General features: G+C 42.4%; 1 protein-coding gene across 1 annotated transcript; it reads left to right on the top strand.

The window, feature by feature from the left end:
• The first annotated feature begins 1,868 nt into the window (after nt 1-1,868).
• On the top strand, nt 1,869-17,746 carry DDAH1 (dimethylarginine dimethylaminohydrolase 1). The gene is made up of 5 exons (XM_029084238.1): nt 1,869-1,964; nt 3,145-3,218; nt 3,817-3,936; nt 16,599-16,742; nt 17,165-17,746. Exons 1-5 carry the CDS (start codon nt 1,874-1,876, stop codon nt 17,279-17,281), a joined length of 546 nt encoding a protein of 181 aa, XP_028940071.1. The 5' UTR covers nt 1,869-1,873; the 3' UTR covers nt 17,282-17,746.
• Nucleotides 17,747-21,667: the final 3,921 nt, after the last annotated feature.

Genomic DNA, 21,667 nt, shown 5'->3' with positions numbered 1-21,667 from the left:
ATGAAGTCTTACTACTAAGCCTGGAGACTCTTGAGTGCTAAGTAAGTTTTAGCCTGAAGTAATTTTAACATCAAGTGAAAGACAGTAGCAAAAAGAAGTGTTAAGAATTGTAAGGGGCACGCTGCAGGCTTGCTCTAGTCTGCATGCCAAAGCCTTAGATGAGATTTCACGTGGGGAGGATGAGTCCCTTGGTCTTGGAAAGCTCCTGGGTACAGTACTGCGTTGCAGTGTAACCCATTAGCATTCTCCAAGACCTGCTTTTGTCCTGTTCAGCTTCAAATTGAGGCACCTACTTTAGCAGTGTGCTTGTCCAAGGCTTTTTCTGTAAAGTGACTAGAGAGTGAGAATGTGCAAGAGAGAGAGAGGCACCTCTAGAGAGCAGAACCATCTCGGGTAAGATGATGCTCCCAGTGTATTTGTTATAGACCTGTCTCAGCTATCCTAGCAGCCAGTGGAGACCTGCTCTTGCTGTCTAGGCCTGGGCTTCAAGGTTGATGGGATGACTCACAAATGGCATGTAGCTGAATCATGGAAATTGAGAAAAAAAAGGGGGCTGAGGTGGATCACATCTGCCCCCTCCCTTATTCCCTGAAGCAAATGCCACCCTTAGGAAGGTATGACAGCCAAAACATGCTGCTGTTGCTCTGAGGCTGCTGCAGCAAGGGTGAAGGACTAAGTGCCTTCACATCTCCTTTCTCTGCCTTGACAGGTATAGTTTGGCAGAGGCCAAGAACAGGGCTGCTGGAATTGCTTCTGTTGGTGTATGGACAAGTACCGTGTCACCTGCTTTAGCTTCCTGTGTTTCTTCTAGAAATGCTTAATTTATCGCATTAAATAGATAAATGACTCCTGGGGCATACAAAAATCAGAGCTGTCTGACAGGTCTTCACTGCATCTTCTGCTTTCATTAATGTGTGCTGGGCACCTCTGGTTAACCACAATGAGGAGGTTTCACCAAACGTGAAGGTGTTGCTGTGTGGGAACAGGTTCACGGGTTTCTGGGAATGGGCTCACATTTATATCGACATTCTGCAAGCTGCAGTCAAAAGCTTTTGGTGAGTGGTTGGTTTCACAAAGGCACCGCTTTTAACTTGCGAGGCACCAAGACAGTGGTGCTTGAACATAGCAAGTGTTAGCCCCTGTTACGAATGGCCAATGACTTGAGCCTCTATAGGAACAGGTTCTGCTCTAGGCATCCTCAACAGCTCTTACTGGGAAAGAGGAAACCTACTGAAGCTGTCTTCTTCACTCCTGTTGGCTCTTTGCAGTGAGCAGCCAGCTGCACAACGTATAGACGTGAAAGGTCTTATAATTCTGTAGCAAGGTAGCTCAAAAGGGCACGGAGAACTTGCAACTAAAGTTGCAAAACTACAAAGAAAATGAACATTTATTGATTGGGGGATCCCCCCCCAACTGAAGGGGAGCCTGGGGGAGAGCTGCCACCTCTGTGGCTGGTAGAGCTATGTCTTATGTATGAGCAGCATGGAAGGAGAGAACATCGCTGCTGCTTGTCCCTTTTCCTGCTCAAATCCAAGGGACAGGATTTGCAAGAGAGCATGTTACTGTGCAGAGGGACCAGACTTAACATGTGTTTTGGACCCCTCATCTGTCTCCTCTGGATGGTGCATGGCTCCTGTGCCAACCTGATGGCTGCCACTAGACACCCCATCTCCCCCAGACCACAAAGGCCTATGGAGAGAGTTGAGGAACTGTGATGGGCAGGGACACAAAGGACCCTGCCACCCTGCTGAAGGCATGTTAAAGGACTTTAATTCTTATTAACAATATGTATTGCTAGTAGTGGGGTTTTTTATTATTATTTTTCAATGACACAATATATTCTAAACAACTTTCTTTTAAACAGGTTGAAGCCATGAAAAAAGTACTGGAAAGTCTTAACCTCAATATAGTAGAGATGGTAGATGAAAATGCAACCTTGGATGGTGGAGACGTCTTATTTACAGGTATAGTGGGAATGAATTCGCTGTTTATATATTCTGGCTGCTTCAAAGACCACGTTATTTGTCATCTGCGTAATAAAATATTGTTCATGCAGTTTGTTAAATCAGTTATTTACTAAATGTCATGAAGGTAGCAGAGAGATGAATTTTCAGTGCAACCCTTGAAGTCCTGCCTAATGCCTGAATAAATGAAGTAGCAGTACACGCAGTACAAAGAGCAGCACTGTGCATACAAATTTTATTTTAGCTTGTAAAGTGCCAATAAGAAAAATGTTTTCAGTAGTCAGCTGCCTGCAGTAGTTTTATATTTCTTATTACAAGTAGCTATATTCACCAGACTCACTTTCAGGACTTGTAAAAGCTTGATGCAGATAATTGTCACTGGTTCAACAAATCAAATGCAAAAAAAAAAAAAAAAAGCATTTTTAGTTTATGGACAAAATGGTGGAGTTGCCTGCCAGATGTCATGTGCTAGGCAACTTAAATTCATGGTTGACTTCAAAGATGAAGATACTGACTGTGTTTGTATGTCATTAAACCCATTAGGCATTTTCTCACGTCGGCTGCGCACACGGTTGCTCCCTCCCTGTGCTGAATGAGCCTGTTTATTTTGATCAGCATCACAGTAGACTGGCTGCTTGCCTTAGTTCACCAAGGGAAAGAAGGGTCTCAAAAGAGGCAGACCAGGAAGGGAGGACTTTCTAATGCAGTGCAGATCCAGCACTGTTTTTCTCTGGAGCTGGAGGATGCTGGTGGCTGCAGAACTGCCTTCCAGACCGGAGGAAATCTCAGAGGGAGGGGGAAATGGATGGTCAATCAGTGCTGTACTAATCCAGCCCAGCTGTTTTCTTTCCTGACTCAATGACCGTTGCAGAGCTTTAGAAGGGGAAGTTATTTATACTTCTGATGAAATGCGTCTTCTGGAAAAAGATAATTGCTTTAAATTGCAAGCTCACAATAGCAGGTTGCATTATTCTAAGCTGAATTTTCAATTTTACCATTCAACTTGAGAAAAGAAAGCTAGAAAATGATACCCATGAAAGATTGCTTCAGAATGTCTCTAAAGCTGGCCTGTTTTAAAAATGTGTATGTTCTGATGAATGAGCTGATGAGGTGGTTCTTTTGGATGGCTTAAAAAAAAAAGAAAGCTGTAATTGTTTTGCCCTTTATTTTTTAATTCCAGGCAGAGAATTTTTTGTGGGTCTTTCCAGGCGGACAAATCAACGTGGTGCAGAAATTCTGGCTGATACATTTAAGGTTTGTAGATTGACTCGTGTCACAGGAAATACAAACTGTCATCCACTGAACCAATTTAAAAATTATACTGGCCAACATGTTTGTCATACTCAAGTACTTTATTTAGGACTTTTTTTAAAAAAAAGAAAAAAGTACAAGTTACTGGAAAGGTTTGAGCATCCTGCAAATGCTGAAGTTAGATCTGAAATGTGACATCACTGCATAAAAGTAACTTGGAAAGTGGGAAGCTGTTACTGTTTCAGGGCATATCAACACTCAAACGTTCTTAGTGTTCTCCATGTATTGGCAATGTGTTCTCATTGCTGCTCTCTGGAGAGGTTTTATGTACGTACTGTTTAATTATACATTTTAATGTATTTCTGTATAGTTGCAACAATAGTAACATTTGAAATATGTTCCAGATTTTATTCCAGTGCATCAGACAAGACAAGCTGGTCCAGAGACGTATGTCATACTTAACTCAGGGCACAATGTCAACTGTTTATGTTGCTCTTGTTAATTTGCAGAGACCAAAATTAATTATGGAAAGTCTCAATGTAATTATGGAACTAGAACAATTTAAAAATATTTATAGTGACCATTCTTTGCTCCCACACAGGATTATGCTGTGTCCACAGTCCCTGTTCATGATTCTTTGCATCTGAAGAGCTTTTGCAGCATGGCTGGACCAAACTTGATTGCTATTGGATCAAGTGAAGCTGCACAGAAAGCCCTCAAGGTAAAACACATAAGAAAATTATCTAAATATCAAACTTGGATTTTTTTTTTTTGTTTGTATTTAATCTCTACTCAAGGATGCTGGAATTTTAAAATAGATATAGATCAATGAAAGAGGAAATCAGTACATGTCAGGGTCTCCTGTACGTGCAAACCATAAAGAACATATGTATCAGGCAAGAGAACAGTGCTATTAATTTAGCTTTAGCTGCTTCAGGAAATAAATGGATTATACAGGTTATTACTTACAGCTTTGTTGACTAAAAAGGTGATAATTTGGTGATAGGAGGAAGGAAGGAGATATCATCAGAGCAGTAGGAGGTGTTTACTTCAGATGTTGCCATAAGGAAATGTAGCTTTAAAAATTGCCAGAGAGGAAGTAAAAGTTCTGGCATTAAGGAAGAGGGAGGAGGGTCTGATCCGTTTTGTGAATATGACCTGTGTACACATTTTGCAGCGTAGACTTTCTGATAAGATCAGTAAGTAACTCCAGCCACAGAGACCAGAGTCCAGGACTCCCCATCCCTCCTTCCTCCATCACCTGGCTGCAAAATCAAATTCCTTCCTGGTCATACTTTTTCCTCTCTTGTCCCATGAGGGTCTGATAACAGTGTGGCTTCAGCAGAAAGATGGGAGAGTAATCTCACCCCAGCTTTGCTGATAATTTAAGTCTCCGAACATTTTCCTTTAAAGTGGGAGGTGCGTGTTTGAACCCTCTGGCTAAGAGGCCTCATGAATCTGGGTCTCTCTTTGCTGGCAGACTTGCGAACCAGTAATCCGTTGTGTAGCAGGTCAACGCTGTACTAACACCATCATCCTCAATAGAAGATGTTTATTGCTCTTGTGGTTTGCACTAGGCTCAGTGGCTTTCCTGCCTGCTGGGTGTGTTCAGAGCAAATCTACCAAATTAAGCATTTTTGAAGATGTGGGCACAGAGACACCTGAGGCCATGGATCTAGTTGTGCACACAGGCAATGAGATGGCTCACCCAAGAGATCACCATCTCTGCTTCTGCATGGTAGCACAGCTGCAGGCACTCACACTTTGCAGCAGAAACTTTGACTAGGTCACCAAAACTGCAAAGTGCCACTGAGACTTTACCTGAAGTGAAGCTTGAGGGATTTTGTCCATCTTGATAATTAGGACCTAGCATCCTGCCTGGCTTGGTTTGAGGTGCAGGTAAGCCAGAGCATGTTTAAAAGTATTACAGCTATGTGTCTTAGGCATTTTTAGCAGCACTTGCCTTCAAAGGTTAAACCAAAATCTACTTTTCAGTGATGGCAGCAAATCCCAAGTTTTCAGCTTATGATTTTACTGATTCTTTTGCCAATAAATGAGAACATAAGTGAAGGCTTTGCTCTTTGGCTTTGCAGAAGCTTCCTTGATGCAGCTTGATCACTGATGCATGGAGGAAGCCAGATGTGTGTTCCTTACTGCAGATGAGGAGGGGTGGAGATAGCTCTGCTTAACTAGTGAGAAGGCTCTCTGAAATCTGCTCAATTTAAATGCAACTTATGCAACCCAGCTTATCTCTTGCCCTGATTCTAAAGCATGAACTATTTTAAAGAGCAGCACTGCTATCAGTGCCCAAGACTACTGATCAGAATCTGTGCCAGGCAAAACATTTACAAGAGAAATAGTATGTAACTCTGAAATCGACATCCCTGGCCCCTAAAGAGCTTAGGAACCCATCCTGCACATCTCATACACCTCCTCAGCTTTAGTAAGCTAGTGATATTTATTACTTTAAGACATCCTTGAGTATTTGCAAAATGGAGGCCATAGAGACTTCTTGTCCTTACTGCCATGCTGTGATATTTCATTGCACGTTTGTGTTTCACATCCTGTGCATTTTCCTCATGGGTGTAATCCTATGGCCTTTCATTTCCCAGCAGCATCATTTTCACTCTCAGAACTCAGCAGAGATTTGGTGGATGTTTTTTCTGTTTTTTATCTTGTGACAGTTCAAGATTTAAAATGTCCCTGTCCCCAGCTAAGACAAAACCAACATTTCAAATCTCAGAATCTCCCCTGCTGGACGTGTGTTGAATTACAGAGGCCAGGAAAGTACAGTCTTGGCTTGCTTAGACTTGCAGCCTGGCAGCAATTAAGGGAATAGGATAGCAGCCTGATTGCTGCATGTGAGCTTAGGGGAGCTCTTAAACAAGAAGATGGTTCCTTGGCTTCCCACATAGTTTGGAGTGGCTTTAAGTTTGCTCATTTCATTTGAAAAAGCAGTTGAAGTTACTCTCGTTAGAAATCACTACATGAAGCTCTGATAGCACGTTCCCAGCTTATCACCCATGTCTTCTGCCCTGAGAAACTTATGAGAACTGGGTTTGGTTGTAAAGATCTGATGTTCCCAATGCTGTGAGATTGATTTAGTCTGGGATGGAAAGTGCCCTGCATCTTTCCCTGTGAAATGCACACTATCCCAAATATTCAGGCTCAAACTTGAAATGCATTTTGAACAGCAGCCTGATGAAATTTGCAGATACCCAGACAGCCCTACACTTGTAGAGAGTGTTTATAAACATGAGCAAAATTCAAGTACAGTACTGGTTGCTCAGAGCTGCGATTTGAACTTGAGCCAGGACTAATCTGAGAGCTCATCAGTTTGATTAAAGCCTTTTGCACAGCTCGGCTAATCATGTTGCAGTGCATCAATTTGGCTATTGTAGCCAAAAATATTTTTTGGATAAGCTGATTAAATGTTGGTGGTAACTAGCTGTCAAGTAAATACCAGCATTAATGAAGGTACAGTAAAAAGCAGATACATTTTTAAAATAAAATTACAATTAACAAAATAATAATCTAGCAGTCTTTGACTGTTAGTGGGTATCTTTTAAAAAATAAATCAACTATGTCAGTGTTCAGTGTGTTTCTTTGCACTGGAGATTTAGCAGCCTATTTACATGTGTGTGATGATCACATTTGCTCGCACCCTGCCAGATGAGGTTAGGGACTCTGGCCTGGAGCAGCAGGTTTGTGCTGTAGCACGTGCGCTTCTCGTGCTCCCAGCGAGACGACAGGTTACATCAGACAACCGTGTCGCAGTCAGAGCTACATAGGAAGTTACCCAGAGTGTGTTTCTTGCTCGGTGTATGAGATCCAGTTCCACTCTCATCCTGGGGAACCTCCAACTGTTCCTTCAGGAATCTGAATCTCTCCAGATAAATTACTGGAAATGAGGTAGGTAAAGCGTCTGTCTTGGAAATGGTGGAGTTGGAAGTGCTGCTTATACCCAGCTTCCTCTAATGTTTGAATAATGTTTGACCTCAGTGATTTCTTTGTTCACTTGCTTCCAAAGGAAAGAAGTTTCAGTTGGTAATCAGTTTCTCGCAGTTTTGTGGAAACATGATTGCAATGGGATCTCTGTGAGGCACTGATACTGAGAATTGAAAGTGGCTCCGTGGATTTCACCAGATGGACTGAGCCAGAGCAGTGCTGTCAGCTGCTCCTCTGGTTACCTATCGCAGTCTCTGTGGCAGTACGGTCCCCTGTGCTTCTACTGAGTCATCTGCCTGGCACAGCCCAGCATGCCACTCCTTTATTGTGGTAGCTTGTTATTTTAAACCTCTCCTTTGTTGGTGCCATTTTTCATGTCCGCTCTGGAAATGCAATCATACAAGCAAGATGATTAAGCTGTCTTTAACTGTCTCTGGTAGTTGCGTTGTTTTCATTCTGTAGTGTGTCTTGTGAGGCAACAAGTGAACTGTTATGCCATGCTATGCTAACGTTTTGTATTTAAAATAGGGTTTATCTTCCTACTAACAGTCTTGTTTGAAAGAGAAATTTCTTCCTGATTGTTTTTACTGATGCAACTTGTGTATCCTTACAGTACTTTAAAAATAGAAAAAGAAATTGTATCTGGTGCTCATGTGTGGCAGAGTGCAATTGATCATGAGTTTAGTGCTGTGTGTGTAATGTAAAGCGTGGCAAGTGAGCTAGGAAATGAGTGCACAGAGTTTGGGATTATAGAGTACGTGCTAGAAGCAGGTAATAAATCAGAAGTGACATTTTAACCATGAAATCCTTTTCAGGCTCTGGCAAGTGTGGAATATTTGGGCTGCAGCTGAAAAGTGGCACTTGAGGAAACTGGGTTGAAAGAGACAGACAAATGAACTGCAGAAACTACTGCGACCTGTAGTGGCTATCACATCTGAAACTTTAACTTCCCTCTGCTGTTTTTAGCATGCATTTAATCCCTTCTTGTAGTGAAACCCATTCATAATTCCATACACATAACTCCATAGCTGAATATTGGCCATGGCTGTTGAGCTAGTAAAGCCTGGGATTATTTTTCTGTTCCCTCGGAGAAGGCAGGATTTCCTTCAAACATGTCTTCCTTTGGGCTCTGATCCTGCACTGTTGGAGTCACTGACCTTTACCGTGAGCGTGAATGAGGACGAATTCAGGCTGTGATGGTGCTGGCCCCGGTGTAGAAAGGTGATGGGGCAGTGCTGTGGGTGACCACTCTGCACTGCTTCTTCCACAAGGAACACAGCCCTGGGGTCTCGCTGGGATAGCAGATGAGCAGGAAGTTGCCCAGGACATAATGCAGCTCAGGTTCCAGCAGCAAAGGCAAATACCAGGCAAGATGACAATAGGAACCATGATCTGTTACACGCTCCTTTCTGTACTCTCTTGCTCTGTACTAAATCCTGAAAAGCCATATTTCTGTCCATTGGCAGTTTGTGTTGATACAGAGCACAAATCCCCTCTGCTTTCTGTGATGAGTGAAGACTTGGACAATGGCAAATTATAGTGGACACAGTCCTTGGTTTAAGAAGCTTTGTCTGCAGTCAAACCATTCTCTGTCGCCATTTGGATAACCCGTTAGCAATCCCAAAGGATCTGAGAGTTACGTGTGTTCCCAGTTTTGGCAATCTCAACTATTCCCTTGCAAAAGTAGTGTGTGTTTTATTTGTACCATGTGTCTGCTAATGAAGTTGTTCTATCACCTGCTGGGAAATTAAGGTTGTCCTTTGGGTAGGCTCTGATGTCAGGCACCCTCCAAAGAACTGACCCCAGGGTCTCTGCAGGAAACTAGTAGAGAAAGCCTCCCACTGACCTGGCTGCTCCAGGAACCTGACCTTGAATGTTTCCAGGGATGGGGCATCTACCACCTCTCTGGGCAGCCTGTTCCAGTGTTTCACCACCCTCATTGTATAAAATTTCCTCCTTATATCTAGTCTAAATCTACCCTCTTTAGTTTAAAACCATTACCCCTTGTCCTATCACAACAGGCCCTACTAAAATGTCTGTTCTCATCTTTCTTGTAAGCCCCCTGTAAGTATTGAAAGGCCACAATAAGGTCTCCCCAAAGCCTTCTCTTCTCCAGGCTGAACAATCCCAGCTCTCTTAGCCTCTCTTATGACCTGAGCTTAATCCCTGTGGCCACTGTATCTGGGCAATTCCCTCCAAGATCTGGAATAATGGAGTACTTCCCGGTTTAATGTGAGACATCTGGGATTTTACCTGGTTGTTTCAGAGGAAGAGATGCTAATTACAGAGGCAGTGTGGCTATGGCAAATGTCAGGGCTGAGTGGCATTGCAAATGCAGCCCCATGTGCTGTTTTGATGGAGGTCAAAGGGGACTTATCAAAACCCCCTCTTAAGGATAAAATAGAAAGGAGCCTCTTTTGGGCAACTAGGCCCTCAGTCTGTATCCAAAGCTATGATCAGAGCAGTGCTTTTAAAGATTTGGGTGCAAGGATTTGTTCTAGCATTGGCAATTGCCCCCATTCCTGTGCTTAAATGCCTTTTGTTCTTATTGTTCTTGTACAACTGAAGTCCCTGCAGTGTGCCAGCTTTACCAAGCCAAGTGCTGCTTCCCTGTGTGAGAGAACACCTTGCCTGCATACAAGCTAGGGGTTCCCAGCTCTGCCACAGAAGCACCTCCAGAGCATGGACCTAAGGAGAAACTTAATCTATCCAGTGTTCTTAGAAAGCAGCCTGTAGCCCCGGGCAGCATGAAACAGCTCATCTAAAACTGTTCTTCCTGTTGTCTGTATAATGTCTGTCTTTTCTAGTAATGCATGAGCTTGCATTAAGACATTATCTTTTTTTAAGAGTTCATCATTTGTGCCTCTGCTTATTCCCTGCATGAAGTCATGGTCCTCTATTTACGATATCACAATGGGTTGCTGTGGAAATTATTACTAATATTAATAACCCAAGGAGAATGACATCAGATAGGGAATTAGCAGAAAGTGCAGATGAGTGACTTCTCTGTAATGCAGCAACAAAGGAAGTTTAGTGAAAGCCAGAAAACAATTGACATTTTGCCCCTAAAAATAAAAATTAAAAAATGAGACTTATCTGCTCTCAACCTTATAGATACAAAGATTATTCAATTTATAAAATGCTGTGCACTTTCCTTTAGCTCATATTTGCTTGATGCTATAAGATATTGCATACTTCCAGCTCCCGATTTTCCATTACTTTATGAATTATGGGTGTACAGCATCTCAGAGGACAGAGGTTTTAACTGAGTACCAGATGACCTGCTACTTTTAAAAGGCAACCAGTTGTGTTTTTCTTTTAATTAAAGTTAGATGTTGTAGTAAATGTACTGTGCTTAACTGAGTGTCAGTGCTGTTCCGTTTGCATATATGCAGGAGAATCTAGTTTTTTGGAAGATACAGACTCAAAAGTATGTATTTATAGAATAGAGACTGTTATATTAGTCTATATATATATATTTTTTTTTTTTTTTAAAGGGTGATGAACACATCCCTTTCAGTACATACTTGTTGTTACCGGTAAGGCTGTCAGCCACAGGAGCTGGGTCAGAGGCTGAAAGAGAAGATGTCATTTGACTTGCGTAAATGGGGACTCATGTTTCTATTCCTTTGCTGCTTTTTTTTCTTTGACTGTTTTCTCCCTGGGTTCCTGTTCCAAAAGACAGGATGTTCATCCTCTCACCTTCTTGACAACAACAAACGTAAGCTCCTTCCTTTTCCCCTCCTCAGACAGTGGTTTCCTTTTGCAGTGGTCCTCGGGCAGAGCTGGCAGGCAGGTGACACGAGGTGGTTCAGAGGGGCAGAGCAGCACAGGTGTGCCTGTGAATGGCACGTGGTACCCGTCACATCTGCGGTGATGTAAAAGGGGTCCGGTGCCAGGAAAACCCAAGCAGTGGGGTGGGAGGGGTTGCTTCAGGAGCTCTGCCTTCTGGAAAACATGACTGAGAGGGTACTGCAGGGAGGAAAAGCCCAAAGCCCAGCTGCTGAGAGCATGGGTGGTAGGCAGAAATTAAAGTAACGCTGTGGCTGTGTGTGGGCTGAGAAATTTGGCATATTGAACACGGCAGACTGGGGCATTGCTGGTTTGGAATAGATCTAGAGTGCAGTTGTTCTGTTGTGGGATCTGTGGGATACTGCATTTGCATCCATAGGGTCTGGTTGTTCCTATCCTGTATCTCTAGCAGACTTTTCAATACCTTACAAGAAACCTTAGATCATTCTGCTGTGATTCATGCTGCTGAAAGCGTCTGCCTCGTCCACTTCCTACTGAGTCTACCCCATTGTTGTCTCTTGCCTGTCATGGGTGTCACTCCTGATAGATCTTGACATTCAAGCAAGATTGCTGGCTCTTCCAGCTCTGTTCTCCTGTCTCCTCTGGTCACTCTGGCCAACTGTTCATGGTCACTGTTGGCACTGCTGCATTTCAAGGAAACTCAGAAAAGCTATTGTGTGACTGACAGGCTGAGTCCTGGCACCCAGGCACGTAGCACTGTGGCATAGCTCTCCAGCCCCACTCTGTCCTGCGTTTTCTTGTGTTGAACCCTAAGGCTCTTGCTTTCTCTCTCTGAAGTGCGAGTTGCTTCTCCAAATATGAAGAAGCAAGGAAGGAACTTAATAGGTAGAGACAGAGCAATAAAACAATGAATGAAATCCAGTGTAAGATAAGGGAGAATGACAATGTCAACATACATATGAAATAATGTGATTTGATTGATCATTACCATGGAAATAAGATCATGGGCTTGTTGAAATTGCCAGCTCAGCTGAAAACCAAATCATAGAATCATTATGCCACTGATTAAAGCTGTGGTGTATCTGCGTGTTGGCTGTTGTGTGCACTTTGCATGTGTAATCCCTTTGTTGCAAAAAATGTGGAGTAGAACTGGAATGATTCAGAAGAGTGCTATAAGGATGGACAGATACTGGAACAGCTTGCCTAAGGAGACAAACTAAGCAAGCTATGACTATAAATTAAAAAAGAGACATCTAAAATGAGCTGATAGATGCCTATAAAATCAGCAGTGATGTGGAAAAGGCTACTGGGGATCAATTGTTCACTGTCTCTTCCTGTGCAAGAACCAGGGGAGCTTTTAAGATAAGGGGAAAGTTCAAAGAAGAAAGGGAAAGAAATGCTTCCACACACAGTATGCATCTGAACTCTGAAATCACCTTGCTACGGGTTCCAAAGCCAACTGGACAGACTGCTGGGGCAGTGCTGTAGGTGATGTCACTCTGTATGACAGCTGGCAAATTGAGGTTTCTGGGAACCACACACTGAATCTCGGTCACCTCCAGTCCTTGTCTTAAGATCCAGAAGTGGGATGTCATCACCTCTGACATGGGGCTGGGGACCCACATCATGCAGCACTAAAAAAGAAGCACTTCCAGGTTCTGGAAGCATTAAAAAATGTCAGGTTTGGCAATCAGCAGTATTTTCCAGGTAGTAAGCAATAATTTACCTTTTTCTCTCAGTCCTCCCTCCAGATGGCAATGTACCGGCCAGGTGCCAGTCCTTAGCTTTTGCCTTCAGGGTGTAAGGGCATAAACCTGCTGTTTTTCCCAGATAAGGGGTCCTTCCTCTAAGCAGAAAAGCACGCTGTTTTCCAGACTCCCAGACAACCTGGGGAGATGTGACTGCATATTCCTGAGTTACTCTTCTCATCAGTGTTAGTTGCCTTGCACCACAAAAGACTTAATTTTCATTGTTGCAGGCAAAGTCTTTATGTAGCTTAATCTTTTCTCTCAGTTTTCAATCTCTTGGATTATAATCTTCCAGTTTGCTCTGTACTCCAGGGCAAATGTTAATCATCATTGTAAAACAGGCCAAACTTTAATGTGCTTGGAGAGATGGGATGGGATGGGATGGAAAAAAAAATCTTGAATAGTTTCAAGTAAATAGTTTTCTTTTGTGAATGCTGAGACTTGAAGGATTTAGAAGGTAGCTGAAATCTGATGAGGGAACGATCCGTGGGTGAAGGGTTACATGCATTTGACTTGTACTTAGGTTTGTTTTTACTTCTAAATGTTGGGGGCTAGAGGAGCAGGGGCTAATCAAAACAAAAATCAGACCCTGAAAATCTGCACTTCTGCTTCTCTGTCAGCATGACACAGACGTTTCCAAGTGTGGTGTTCCTTGCCATGTTAGCAAGAGGAGCATTCAGTGGATGTTTGGTTTTGCTTGTGGGGTGTTGGACATACAAAGGTGGATTACAGATGCGGTAGGTTTGGTCACTGTCTGTCCCATAGCAATCCAGATGTGAGTGGGTCCCAGATGCCCACAGGGCTCAGACTGGGGCCTTCCTGGGGGAAACTTGTAACCAGGTTTGGCCTGTTTTAGAAGTGTGTGCAGTCATCTTAACTCTGTCAGTGATAACAGACCCTGAACACATACACATTTTTCCTTTATGCATAATGCTACTTCATATTTAGGATTATTTAGCTTATCCATTACCTCAGTTGTCTGAGGACACACTGTAAAAAAAAATATAGAAAAGGCATTTTAGGCTATGTGAGTGACTTAACATAAGGAAAGCATGACTAAGGGCTGAGAGAATGCACAGTGAACATTACCCTCTTCAGGCTGAAGAAAATTCTCAGAAAAACTAGGCGTGTGGGAAATGCCTGGCTCTTAACGTAGCTGGTCGTACAACGTTTGTGGGCAGAAAGCCAGCCCTCCGCAAACGCATTGTGTGAGCGCTATGGTCTTTGTAAACTTGTCATTTCAAAAAAACCCCAAACCAAACAACATATATTTTGTATGTATCTGATAGAAAATACAATCAAAGGACCTTGCTTTTATCTCTTTCTCTGCCCTGGAGTCCTATCTGGCCAGGCACATGTGCTCAATGACTTTACATAATAGAAATACGGAAAACCCCATGGGTCTAAAATAACCTGATTGTGTCATGTTGGTGCATTTCTGCTGTATCCAAAGCCTCCCTGTGGGGCAGGTTTGGGGTGCTACTGCCTGGGGTTTTTGAAACTTTACTTCAACATGCAGGCATAGTTGTAACAGTGATGAAAGCTTGCAAATATGATTTCCCTCTTAAGAGGCAAGGAGGAGAGTTATCTTGTATTGTCAAACCTCCAGTTCCTAATAAATGCTTTCTTGTGGTGGTGTTCAAGCTATCTGAGATCCCATTCCTACTGTTGCATCTGCGTGCTCAAACTATGGTGTGGTTTCATCTCGCTTCCCCACTTATTTTTTTCTCATTTGTTTCTGAATTAATTCAGCCACTATTTCTGTGGTTTTTAATCTTGAAAACAATCCTCCTACTATGCCCTCACCATCATCTCCCAGGCTTCCTGAAGCTGGTTCGTGCCTTGTGCCAGCACAGCCAGAGTCCTGCCACTTGTTCTTCATTTCTGCTTACTGCTGCTGTTCTCACTTCAGCATTTTGAAGTGAGATTGAATGCAGAAACGATTGAATGGGAGATGTGTGTGTGTCCTTCAGCTTAAGAATTTATTTGTAACTTCATACAGAAATGTTTCACAATGATTCACAATGTATGATTATTCTTATGAATAAGCTGTTCCTACAGAAAACCTACAATATTGGGATTCTGTTTCCAAGAAGAACTGGAGAAAGTAAAGCGGTCGGGTGCTGAGCAAAATCCATCTTTTTCTCCACTAATACACATATTTCAGTGCAGGTTTAATAAACATGTTTCCTTAATCCAGAGTTAAAAAGCCTATGTAGGGAAGAAAAGAGAAGCTGGGGGTAGAGTATGAGTCTGCTGGCTCTGGTTACCAGGAAGAAGAGTTGCACTGGGTGCAAGCATGTCACCTGCTGCTAGATGTCTGCAAGATCAAGGAAAGTGTAGTAAAATGCATCTTGGCAATGTAATGGAAACAAAATTATAAATAGGAGTCAACCATGCACACAATAATACAGTAATACAAATAAGTAAGCACAGTAATAAAAATGCATCCAGTGAAGTAAAGGTGCAGGGATTTTTCCCCAGAAAAACACATTCACCTTTTATGGAGGTAGATGTGACCTTGGGAACTCAGGAGACTTTCATAACTTCAGAAGAAACAAGAAATGACAATCTGATAACACTTCCTGAAGAATGCATGGCATTCTTGGTTGTGAGTTTCACGTCCTCTATGGGATGTGAATGACTAAGGCTGTGACATGAAAAGCGTATCCAGACCTATAAAGGAATTACTTACTGTAGGTGTGTGCGAGCATGAGTTGCTTTGTTGCTTCCCAATATGTTGTAGATCCTTGTTATAATTCAGTTCTATATAGTATTTTTAATGACTAGTACAAATGAATGCCCTTGCAAATAATTTAACAATAAACTTAACTGTGCTTAGAACAAAGTCTGTTCTCTGCTATGCGATGTAAATCTGTGGGATTTCCCTGAGAAGGGAATTTAGTAAAAAAATTTTGTTAACAGAATATCAGTTTATTAAGATAATGTGTCAGTATTTTTAAGCTGAAAAAAAGCCTTTTCTTTGTGTTTGCATCTTTGCAATCCATGTGAGAACAGGGAGCTAGGAGAGAAACTGAAACACTTCCATTTGCTTAGGCTTTCAGTAGGACCAAAGGTTTTTACTTTGAGCTTTGTTCACTTCCACGTTAGTCTCGGTCTCTGTCAGGGTGAAGCTGATGTAAAGCTGGAACGGTACAATGGGGAGTCAGGCGTGTTATCTCCAGGCTTTTCTCATCTGTATTAAAAAGTTGAACCTGATTCCAAACCATGGGATCTCAGGCTTTTTGTGTGATGAAAGTCTCTGTCTCTGAAATTCCAGCCAGGATCCAGATTTGTGTATGAGCCTTATATTTATAAACCAAACCTCTGAAACCCACCAGCTCTACTGTTCTGAGGAGGTTATTGTGTTGTCCCCTTGGGAACGAGGATTAGCACAGACGTGCCTTCTTGCTCCCCAGCACAGGTGCTTAGTGAAAGAGTAACTGCTTGGACAGCAGAAAGGAGGTCCTTGAAAAGAATTAAGATTGGGCTGTTATCCAGGCTGGGAACTGTTTCTGTTCTGTTTGTGCTAATTCATTCTCATTTTATAAATATTGAATGATGGCTGCTTTTTTTCGAAGGTGCTGAACACCTATAGTTCCCATCAATGCAAGCAGGAGTTTTGCATACTCAGTGCACGTTCCTTAAGGAAAAGACCTCATGGATGATGCTTACTGAGTGCCCTGCTTAATCCTGCTGTTTACAGTAGCCATTTTACAAAAGTTCTCTACTGCTTACTTCTTTTAGGTTGGTAGATTCTGCCTTGAAGGGCAGAAATGAAAAGAGATCTCCTTACTTGCTGCATAGCAAAACAGCTCTCGGCTGACTTGGCAATCACAGTTAGCTATTTTCTGAAGGCTCTGTTCTCCCATTTGTTTGGGGCTGCTAATGTGTTTGGTCTAATAGCTGTGTGTTGCTTTGTGTCTCCTGGCAGACCATGCAACAGATGAGTGACCACCGCTATGACAAGCTGACAGTACCGGATGATGCCGCAGCGAACTGCATCTACTTAAACATTCCCAGCAAAGGCCACGTCCTGCTGCACCGAGCCCCCGAGGAGTACCCGGAGAGCGCGAAGGTGAGAGCTGCACTGGGGGTGCCAGGGGGGTGCCCGGCATCCCAGCCTCGCTCCCTGGGAATGGAAATCGGGTGCTTTCCAGAATGGGCTGTTGTATCCTGTCATGGAAATATCAGATGGTGAAAGGTGGGAGGCCTGGGCTCTGTTCTCATCTCCACTGCTGATTTAATTACTTTGTTTCTTCTGCCCCTGGTGCTGCTTCTGCATAATTGGAAATAGCAACAGTCCCCCTCCCTGCAGAATTGATGTGTGTGGATCCCGTAGCCAGAGGGCCACGTACACTGCAAACGTTAGTGTAGATTACAAACGCTGAGACGGCTTAGTACCTGCTGATAAATCCATGCCCATTCCTTCTGTAAACACTTAAATGGAAAACAGGTATAAAATGTAATGATTTCTGTTCCGTTTTCTTTCCTAAACAGGTTTTTGAAAAACTGAAGGACCACATGCTGATCCCAATAGCCAACACAGAACTGGAGAAAGTAGACGGGGCACTCACCTGTTGCTCTGTGCTTATTAACAAATCTTCAGAATTATGAGTTTACAGAGTCCCTCCCTTGTAGCTGGCAATAATGTTACACACAAGGTAGACGAGTCTGTATCCACACTTTTATTGTTTTTATTGACAATCTACTGTACCACTGTGCTACTAACCCTTGTTTACAGATTTTTTGCTTTGTGTATTTTTATTATGTCCTTGCCGATGGTATTTAAGGTGGATGTACAGTTTGTTGGGGGGCACATAACTCTGAAGTATGTTAGTCCATGGGCTAGCAGAAGACAATTTTAATGGCTAACCCCTAGCTTTAGTGATTTAACACAGCTATGTGAAAATTTTATGAAAACCAACTAATTCTCAACACTTCAAGCATGTCTGTTGTCTTTACACTGTTCCTTTCTCCTGTATTTTTTCTCTTGCTTCTTACTCTGCATCTTTTCTCCTTTCTCAGTTCTCTTTACTTTTGGTGATGCAAGGTATCAGGAGGGGGACTGAAGAAAACTCAGTGGGCTCACGAACTTGGTATCTTGTGTGGCAGCGAAGCTTTCCATGCAGTAGCTGGAGCAGTGGGCGATGGGCTGAGCGCGCTGTCTCGGCCGTATCACGTTGCTGCTGCTGGGCAGAGTTGTGGCTGGAATCAGTTTCAGGCGCCAGGTCGCAACTTCAGAAAAAGCTTCTTCCGATGGGAGCATTCAAGGGCAGTGTCTGCCTGGGAATCTTGAATGACAGAAAAAGAGATATAGTGCAGCCACACAAGATATGTCCCGCAAGTTCAGGTCCCAGTTTGCTGCTTTATCCCCTGACTTTCAATTAGGTGAGAATGGAAGAGGAGTTCTTAAAAAGACCAGATCCCAAGGAGCACCCAGACCACAAAAACAAAAGACACAAATGCTTTTGGAAAAGTTAAACCTACAAAAGGAATCTAAAATTTGGGGGGGTTAATTATCTTTGCTTACTTTCTTATTTGTCTCTCCTTTCTGTTTTCTCCTCTTTTGGATGCCAATTACTAGCAAAATTCAAAAGAAAAGAGTGATAGAAGGAGTTGAAGGACAGCTATTCCTGGATTATGGTCATGAATAAGGGAAGCTATTTTTTCCTGAAAGATTGGCATTTGTCCTTTTATCTGCCCTTGGGCCAGTTTTCCTTGGAAAAATAACCATCTTATTTTTTCAATTGCATGACTATTTACTGTGGTATTCAGTTAAAACAAATACAATTTTTGTAGCAAATTCCACAACATGTTTACCCACTGAGTCATGCTTTTTTTCACCACAGTAAAGTGAAGCATATCCCATTGTATTCGCATGCTTCTTGTTAAATCACTTGTAAACTAAGGATGGAGAAATTCCCAAACAGAGGCAGTAGTGGGAACTCTCCAGAGACTGACGAATAGTCTGAACATGTTATCAACTTCCTAGACGTCTCCTCCACCTTTCCTGAGCCACTTGTGGTGTGTTGGTAAGGTACAGTAGGAAGCAGCTCAGGCAATGTGCTCTGCAGGAAAGCAGACAGTATTAACTGAGCGCACACTTGGATATCCTTTGGAAACCTGCATGCTTTTTTGTGCAGTCATAAGGGAGGAAACACAAATACTCATATCTGTAGGTGCTCCTCAGCCTGTATCTCACTTCATCTTAGTGGCTAATGAGGAGGAAGCCTCCTGGCAGCTACCAGAATACATCTGATGCTTTGTGGGCACACTGTATGTTGTGATGACACGAGGTATCATGAGGGAGAGAGCAACGACAAGCACGTATAATGTATATGAAAAGAGAGCATGTTCCAAAGGAAGTATTTAGTCAGCCAAACAGCAAGTGCTGTTTTCATGGCTGTGTGCTGTCCCAAAGGGTTCTCCTATTGCTTCCCCTTGCTCTCCTCCATTCCTATGTAGCATCATTTAAGCCTGACCCAGGTGATCAGGCTCTAAGGATGTAAACATTGCAGTGGGAAATCTTTCTGCTTTCCCTTGGTGCTTTTTAAATACCTGATAAAGTATTTTGCATTTTAAAATGCCTTCACATTAAACAAAGATTTTGTGCTAAAAAGTGACCCTGCAGTGTTTAACTATGACCTTCTAGAAGCAAACTGTACTCTGTTAATAATCTGTGCAGCTGTGGGAACTGTCATACAAAGCCAGAACAGAATCCCCCTGACCTGTCTGTGCACCTCCTGGGGCCTGGCCCTTATCCATGTCCTTCAGCCCTTCTTCTCCACTCTCGCTGGGGAGCCAGAGCATCCAGCTACGCTGGGACAGTGTTAGACTGTGGGATTTCTCTCTCAAACTTTCTGGTTTTGGGTTTGTTTTGTTTTTTTTTTTTCTTCAAGCCTTTCTCACATTTCACCTGTTTCTCTCTTCCTCAGACTCTCGTTTCTAGTTTATGACACGATGAGCACTTTTATCTTTTAACCCCAAATGATTTTGTCTTCTGTTGCCTCAGTCCTTCTTGGGTCTTCTTTTTCTGTACTACTCCCTCTTTGTTGTTTACTCCAAAGTATCCCAACCCACAGTGGACTATCCTAAACTGCCTCCCTCCTTGAGTAGATGCCAGGAGGGAGGAGAAACTGAGAGGTCTGCTTTTGGCTCTGAGCAGCTTCCTTTGAGCTGGAAGGATGACTGTCAACAGGAGCTGTAGATCCAGAGAGTGACAAGGGTGAGTCCTCTTCCTTAGGGTTACTCCAGAAAGAGAAACATTTGTGGTGGACACTGTTGGTATCTTGTGTCCCTGAAAGCAATAGAATAGGTGACAATTAATTCCCCGGGCTCCCCAAGGGAGATCTCAGTTGGAATCTCAGAGCTGAGAAACATCTCCGTTGACAGAGAGGTTGGTCTTTCACCTGTTGCGATTTAGATTTGCCTGCCTTCAAGGCTGCATTTTGGTGTACAGAAAGAGCAAGGGAGTGGCTGAGGGACCTGAATTCCCCCAGGTGATGATTTCAAGTTGTATTCAAACTGTCTAACTTTAGGCACAGAATTTAGGTGCTCTGAATCACACCTGCTTTGCCTCTGTTGGTTTCAGTAGGTATCATAGCCTCCTAACTTAGATGCTCTAAACTACATCTTGGCCTGATGCCAGAAGTTCCCTAAGCTGGTTAGTGGGATTGCCCTCACCTCTATGCTTTTAGTGTTATTCTTTATTCTGGCATTACAATGCCAAAACATTAAGAGCACTTCAGTTTGTGCATTTGCAGTACGGTACTAAGAACTGAAATCATGCTGAACGCTTCTTGTTCTTGCTCTTTCCTATTTTTTTCTGTTGCCCAAACGAAGAATTCAGTTGTGAGGACATTTCTGCTATGAGACATATGCATCTAATGGGCATCCTGTACGTCTTGTCACCAGAACATTTCTCAGATGCCTGATATAAATAATCATCCTTGATTAATATAAATAATAAAAGAAAATCCCAAACCAAAAAAGGAGATGAGACACTGAACACTAATAGCTGCCCACATAAACCACTTGATAACAGCTCTCAGGCTATATGACACAGGAGGCCAGTGCAGAAGTTCTTGTGGTTAATAGCTCGGCAATGGGGCTTGAATTACTCATCAAAGGTTTTTTTCCTTTGAGCAATCAGTTTAGCTCAGTTCAAATGAAAGAGCTACAATGTGCATTATAGATCTTTCATGGATGTTATCTTTGCTAAGAGTTTAGGGAGAGCTGTGATATGTGGGTTTCTTTCTTCACCAGAATGTGAATACAATGTCTCTCTCTGCAATGAAAATGTGAATGCATACTGTACCTGATAAGATAAACTTGAATTCTTCTATTTCTGCAGTTTTGTCTTTTCCATGCTAACGTACTCCTTTTCAGTCTTAAATAGATGCCACTGTATGAAGCTCTGCTCTGATTTTTTTTGTGTGATTTCCATGTGATAGGTACAGAGCTCACAGGCAACACTATGTTCAGTTTTAAAAACAAAAAGTCAGTGCACAGAATGCTGTTTGCTCACAACAAGTTGGGGAATGAAATATGGGGGAAAAAAATTATTTCATTCAGCTTCTTATATGTTATATCATTGAATATACATTATATCATTGAAGTCAGAGACAAATTACTTCGATAGAAAACATCAACATTCACATGGAACCATTTGGCCAAAATAATTTACTATTTAAGAATCTCTATTTTTGCTTTTATCAATAAGGAAGCTGAAAAGATAAGACTGTTTAAAGAATGGTATTTGTTAAGTAGTTGTGAACAAAGTATTACTGGACCTCATGTATTTTCAGAAAAGTTTTAACTGGACGTATGATGTAACTTGTATAGAGTTGCATGTGAATCGTGTTAGTCACTGTTTTACATTGTATTGTTCTGCAGTGCACAGATATGACTACTGAACATAGAAGTGTTACATTTCATTAAACTTAAAATCTTGTTGCAGTAGATAGTTCCCCCCTTTTTGTGCCAAAACCATCAATACAT

The sequence above is a fragment of the Antrostomus carolinensis genome, unplaced genomic scaffold, assembly GCF_000700745.2.
Source record: "Antrostomus carolinensis isolate BGI_N321 unplaced genomic scaffold, ASM70074v2 scaffold2933, whole genome shotgun sequence".
Lineage (NCBI taxonomy): Eukaryota > Metazoa > Chordata > Aves > Caprimulgiformes > Caprimulgidae > Antrostomus > Antrostomus carolinensis.
Note: the sequence above shows the minus strand (reverse complement) of the source record. Positions and strands in the feature narration are given on the sequence as shown.

What these genes read in the sequence shown, in the direction of transcription:
- DDAH1 (XM_029084238.1), top strand. Translation starts at nt 1,874, where the DNA reads ATGAAAAAAGTACTGGAAAGTCTTAACCTCAATATAGTAGAGATGGTA. An exon ending in TGGAGACGTCTTATTTACAG is followed by an intron (nt 1,965 to 3,144) that starts GTATAGTGGGAA and finishes TTTTAATTCCAG; the next exon opens with GCAGAGAATTTTTTGTGGGT. An exon ending in CTGCACAGAAAGCCCTCAAG is followed by an intron (nt 3,937 to 16,598) that starts GTAAAACACATA and finishes GTCTCCTGGCAG; the next exon opens with ACCATGCAACAGATGAGTGA.